The 5,918-nt window shown below is 67.0% G+C and overlaps 1 protein-coding gene across 1 annotated transcript in view; it reads right to left on the reverse strand.

Annotated features, from left to right (window-relative positions):
• Positions 1 to 4,729, reverse strand: part of NGFR (nerve growth factor receptor) — a 12,052-nt gene extending 7,323 nt beyond the window's left edge. Inside the window, exons 1-2 of the mRNA XM_027697107.1 lie at positions 4,602 to 4,729; positions 1,130 to 1,271 (exon numbers count right to left, since the gene is read on the reverse strand). Of these exons, the coding sequence (XP_027552908.1) occupies positions 1,130 to 1,271; positions 4,602 to 4,643 (184 nt within the window). The 5' untranslated portion in view covers positions 4,644 to 4,729. The remainder of the gene's footprint in view (positions 1 to 1,129; positions 1,272 to 4,601) is intronic.
• Between the last annotated feature and the right edge of the window lie 1,189 nt (positions 4,730 to 5,918).

The raw sequence follows: 5,918 nt of genomic DNA on the forward strand, positions 1-5,918 counted from the left end.
GTCCCTGCCCTGTCCCTGCCCTGTCCCTGTCCCTGTCCCTGCCCTGTGCTGCTGCTGCTGCTCTCCTTACCCAGCTTCTCCCTCCCAGCCTTTGCCCCCTCTCTGCTCCCCCCCAGCCCTGCCCTGTCCCTTGTCCCTCCCCAGTCGCATCCCTGGAGCAATCCAGGCTCGGCTGGCACAGCTTTTCCCCCCAAATCCTCATCCTTAGGCCTTCCCAGGGTTTGCAGCAGTGAGTGGGGAGGGCAGGTCACCTCTGTGGCGCTGTTTGAGCTGTTTGAGCTGGGCCTGTTCATCTGCAAACACTTCCCCGGGTCTGAGCGGCTCCCACTGACATTTATGGAGCGCCTGACACAGGCCCCGTGCCTGGGGCTGCCTGGGAGAGCCCCGGGTCCCCCCCTCTCTCCTGGGGACTGCTGGGATTCGCTTCTCCCCTCCCAAACTCACTTTGGTTCTGCGGCCCTTTATAAGGTTTCAAAAAAATCCTGCAGGAGATTTCGCCCCGTGGCTGGAGCTGAGGGCAGCACACACAGTGGGGAGGGGGGGCTTCTGGAGGTAAATATTGGCACGAGCTGGGAGTTGGGGACATCCAGGGGAAAACAGCACTGGGAGGGGTCTGCAAAGGTGCCTGGGATCAGTGGGTTCCAGAACAGAGAGGGGGGATTGGCAGGGATGGGGGATTGGCAGGGAGGGGCGATTTTCAGGGCAGGTCTTTGGGGAAACACTGGCAGTGACCCTGCTGCCAGTGCAGAAGCCATGGAATCCTGGAATATCCCGAGCTGGAAGGAACCCCCAGGGACCATCGAGTCCAACTGTGCACACGACCATCCCAAAATCCCACCCTGCCCCTGGGAGAGCTGTCCAAACCCTCCTCGAGCTCTGGCAGGCCTGGGACCACAGCCACTCCCTGGGGAGCTGTTCCTGTGCCCAACCACCCTCTGGGGGAAGAACGGGATTTTTAAAATCAATTCTTTTCCTAAACCCCTCCCGACACAGCAGGTGGGAGGCCTGGGAAGGCTCCCAGGAGGGAAAGAGGGTGCACTTGAGGAGGACCAAGTACCTGCTAATGCTCCCGGCCCCCCGGTGCCCCCCAGTCCCCGTGGCAGCCCCCGGGGGCTCAGTGGGTACTCACTGTCCAGGCAGGGCTCACACACGGTCTGGTTGACCCCGCAGGGCTGCACCACCCCCTCGCCCAGGTTGCAGGCTCGGCAGCACTCCCCGCTCGTCGTGTACATCTTGGTGGAGCACTTGTCCTTGGAGCCCCAGGAGGGAGCCTGGCAGAGAGAACAGAGCCAGGACACGGCTCCTGTGATGACGGGGCGGGGGGAAGTGGCACCAGGCAGAGCCCTGCCCTGGGTGACATCCCACACCACACACAGTGAACCGACTTTCCTGTGCCAAACTCACCCACCAGGAAAGGCCCTGCTGGATTCTGCAGTTGGAGGGAGGCAGGAAAGCCCCCGGGAGGGTATTTTGGGGGTGATGGGGGCTTTTCCCCCCAGTTACAGCACTGTTGGTTCTTGTCTCTCACCTGAGCCCTGTCCCCTAAGGACACTTTGCCATCCTGAGGGGCTCAGCCCTTCCCAGCCTGGGGAAAGGGACAGGGGAGGAGACCCCGGGAAAAGGGGGAGGGCAGGAGACCTTCCTGCCACAGAGGAGGGTTTGGAGAGCTCGGGTGGCAGCTCTGCAGCCCGAGATCCCGTGGGGACCAGAAACCGGGAAGGAAAGGAAGGTTCGAAGGGAGCACCAGCGACATTCCCACCTCATGGAAGTGTCTCTGCTTATAAAACCTGCCAGCACAGATGGAAGCCACAGATGTGCCACGAGCCACCCTCAGGGGCACTTTGCAGCCCGGGGGGTGGGGACCTGACCCCCAGAAACACCTCTTGGGGTGCAGGAGGCGTCTCTGCCCGGCTGAGATGCTCGCGGGGGTTTGAGCTCTTCCAGGGCTCTCTTTTCTCCCTGTGCTCATAAGCAGGTGCGTTCCAGGGCCGGCCCATCCCTCTGCCAGCCCGATTTTGGGGGGGAAGCGGCTCGGCCGAGGCTCGGAGGAGCTCCCCTCCCCTCCCCGCGCATCTGGATGCCTCGTCAGCCCCTTGGCCGCCTCTCCCCGCACAATGCGGCGCGTTATGAACCCGCGGCGCATCAGCCGCCGGCATCCGGCCGGGCCGAGACAATGGAGCGCCAATTATAGGCATCTGAATGACAAACTGCTCCAATTACCCCGCGCTGGAGAGCCCGCGCTCCCCTCCCCGCCGCCGCTCCGCCGGCCCGGCCCCGGTCCAGCCCCGGTCCAGCCCCGGTCCAGCCCCGCTCCAGCCGGGCGGGCAGGAGGGATGTGCTGGGCGGGGGAGCTCCCCAGCACCCCCAGATTTCAGCTGGGATATCAGTCCGGGGGTTGCTTTGCAGCGGGGGGGCCACACGCGTGTCCTGGGGGGCAGATTCGGCTCGTGGGGCTTCGGAACCGACCTGGCTGGACCCGGTCCCGCTGCCGGAGGGGTGTCCCCGCCCTGGGGTTGGGGTTTGCCCCGCTCCCACCTCCTCAGGGATGATTTTGCAGCATCCCGGCGGGGCTGGGGGAGCAGCCGAACGTGCCTGGCTATAAATAGTGCCGGGACGGCGCGGGCAGTGCAGCTGGGCCGGCACATCCAGCTCTCCCACGCCGCGGGCAGCTGCGAGCTGCGCCCGCGGGGACGGACCCGGCCGCGCTCCTTCCTCTGCGCGACACCCGGGACACCCCAGAGACCCCCCCGGCCACACGTGCCCCTCCCAGGAGCGGTCAGTGCCACCCCCCTGCCCCGTGCCCCCCATCCACGCTCCCAAATGCTGCGGGAAACGCCACTTCCAGCCCCAGGTGCTGCTCCCCCCTCGCTCGCTCTCCCGCCTTTCCCTTTCGCTTCTGAACCCCCCAAAGATCAACGCGCTCGGAAAGGGCACCTGGCCCGCGTTAGCTCGCTGAAATGTGTCTGTTATTAACACAACTCCTGTTGACAAAGCCGCAGGTATTAACACCATAAAGCATTTTGACAGCTGGGCCGGGGAGGGGGCACGGGCGGAGGGCGCAGGCGACACCTCTGAGAGCCCTTAATTGCTTTCGGAGCCGTGTCGGGGGGGGAAGTTGTGTCCTGGCAGGCACAGCTGGAGGAGAGGGACGTGGAGGGAGCAGCTCGAAGCGGGATTTGGGCAGAGCCCCGGAGCCCTGGCACCGCAAACCGCCCCGGAGCGGGGAAGGCAGGGGATGCTCCAGCTGGAGGGGAGCCCGGCGGGCGAGCCTGGATCCGAGCTGCCCCCGAGCCTGACAGGCGGGCTCTCCCGCTCTTGGCGAGGCATCCCGTCTGGGAAAGGCCAAACCTCCGGCTCCGAGCAACCCCCGAGGTTTGGGCAGCCGAGGAAGCCACGTGTGAGCTCCGCGGGTCCGGCCCGGGAGGGTTCTGCCCCCTCCCCTGCAGGTACAGACCCCGCACAGGGGCTGCCCGGGCTTTGGGTGGTCCCGGCGCCGCGGGCACAGCTCTGGGGGCACATCTGGACGTTCCCGGGTGAGGGATCGCGGGGTCTCAGCAGGTGTAATGCCGGGGGCAGAACCAGCCCCCCGGGGGCGATGGTTGAGCTCAGCCCTGAGCCGGAGCAGCGGCCCGGGGGGTTTGGGGGACACAAAACCCGGCCCTGCTGCAGCTGATGGGGGGGGCTGCGGGTCATTCCCTGGGGGCAAATCCTTTGAATCCATATGGCTGGACAAGAATCCCTCCTTGTCTTTCCTGCCACGAGCCTCCCGGGGGAAGGAGACCCTCCGGCCAAGCCCCCTCCCCTCCTCAGTCTCTGCGTGAAGCCGACAAAGCTCCGGCTTTAATATCCTGCCCGAGGGGTGTCCGGCTGCCGAACGAACCCCCCGGGACCCCCGTCAAACCCTCCCCCAACAAAAGCCCTGTTTCTGCCCCAGAAGGGGGGTCCAGCCCCCCGTGCCCACCCGGCCGCTCCACTCCGGGCACTCCCCTCTCCCCAGGCCCCCCCCGCGCCCCGAAGTTTTTTGTCTGCGGCACACGCCGAGGCTGCGCCCATCGCGGGGCTCCGACGGGAGGGAGGGGGTCTCGCCCTTTGCTCTGGGAGAGTTGGGAGCCGGGAAAGTCTGGGAGAGATCTGGGGGGCCGCGGGATGGCGGGAGATGAAGGCACGGGGGGTGTGGGTGGCTTCTCCCCCGCTGACCGAGGGCTCTGCCATCCTTTTCTCCCCGGGTAAAAGGGCTGGCAGAGCCCTGTGCAGCGGGGACAGAGGGGCTGCGGGACCCCCATCACCAGCCACCTCCCCGCGCCCCCTCCCTCCTCACCCCAAGAACTCCGCCTGGCGCTGCCGCTGCCTTCCCGCTGCCCCCGGGACGGGGACCCCCGGGACCTCCCGCCCCGCACCCCCGGGGCTTCCCATCCCGGTGCATGTGGGACCCCCGGGACCCTCCTAATATCTCTGTGAGGTGCCTCCGGGACCCTCCATCCCACCCCCACCTGATGCCTCGGGGACCCTCCATCCCGGCACCCCGGGACCCTCCATCCCACCCCCGCGGGTGCCTGCGGGGACCGTGGGCGCTCCCCCCGGGCCGCCGCTCCCGCACTCACCGCCGGCAGCAGGAGCAGCAGCAGCGGCAGGAGCCCGGCCATGGTGCGCGGGGGCAGCGGGGACCCCCCACCCGAGAGCCGCTGCGGGGCCGCGACCTCCCCCCCAAAAAGCCGGTGCGCGGCCGGGCTGCCCCTGCCCTCCCTCTGCCGCCGCCGCCTCGGCGGCAGCCAGAAAAGGCTGCAAGTCCCTCCTCCTCCTCCTCCTCCTCCTCTCCGCCCCCGGAGCATCACGGCGAGCGGCCGAGCCCGCACCTCCTCCGCCGCCACACAAAGCAGGGCCCCCCCCGAGCCCCCCCGAGCCCCCCCGGCCCCGCCGCCCTCCCACAAAGCGCTCTCGGGGCGCGCTCGGTCTCGGTCCGGCCGCGGCTCTTGAGCCCCTCGGCTGTTCAGGTTGTTCACGCCCTTCCCTCTGTCTCCATTCACCCTCCCCTGCTGTCTGTCTGTCCGTCCGTTCATCCAGCTCTCCGGGCCCCCCCAACGCCCACGTCCGTCTGTCTGTCCCTGTCCGCCGCTCCCCGTCCCCGCGGTGGGTTCGTTCGTGACGCTGCAGCCCCGGGGAGATGCTCCGTGCCCGGGATGGGGTGTCCGGCTGCTGGGACAAGGAATAACATCCACCTGGGTCGGGGACATCCCCAGGACTCGGCCCCCGAGGTCTGTCCCAGCCATCCAGGTGACACAGAGAAGCTCCCAATGGGATCCAAATTCCCCTTTGGACCAAAAAAAAAAATAAATCCATATTGACGTCCTTTGGCTCCCAAAACTCTCCCTGTGTGCCCTCTCCTTTGTCCTGGAGCTCCCAGCTTCCCTGGGATGGCTCTGCCCGCTGTCCCTGCCATCCCAGACCCCACAGAGATGGGGGCTGGAGGTGTCAGGGCTCGTCCCTCTTCCTGCCTGGCTGTGTCAGCACCAGGAACGCTCCTTGTGGGGCTCCCTGGAACAATGCAGTGGGTTTGCAGGTGGCCCTGGCCGAGGAGGGTGGCTGGGGATGGCCCTGTCCCAGGAGGGTGGCTGGGGATGGCCCTGTCACTCTGTCACTGCTCCCGGGGAGGCTCCTGCAGAGGGGGCAGAGGAGAGACCTTCCCTGTCTGACTCTGGGTTCGGCCTCGTGTCCCTCTAACACAGGTGCTTCCTCACCCCCGGGCTCTGCAGGTGCTTTTGGGGTCCCCAGAGCGATGTTCAGCTCCAGCATTCCCAGCACTGCAGCCCCTGGAGCCCCCCCAGCTCCCCGTGACCCCCCAGGATCCTCCCCTGGCTCCCATCTCCCCGTCCAGGCAGCAAAGCACCCGGGGCTCATCCCAGCTCAGCTGGATTTCCTCT

Source organism: Neopelma chrysocephalum, unplaced genomic scaffold, assembly GCF_003984885.1.
Source record: "Neopelma chrysocephalum unplaced genomic scaffold, ASM398488v2 Primary Assembly neopelma1_118, whole genome shotgun sequence".
Taxonomy (NCBI): Eukaryota; Metazoa; Chordata; class Aves; order Passeriformes; family Pipridae; genus Neopelma; species Neopelma chrysocephalum.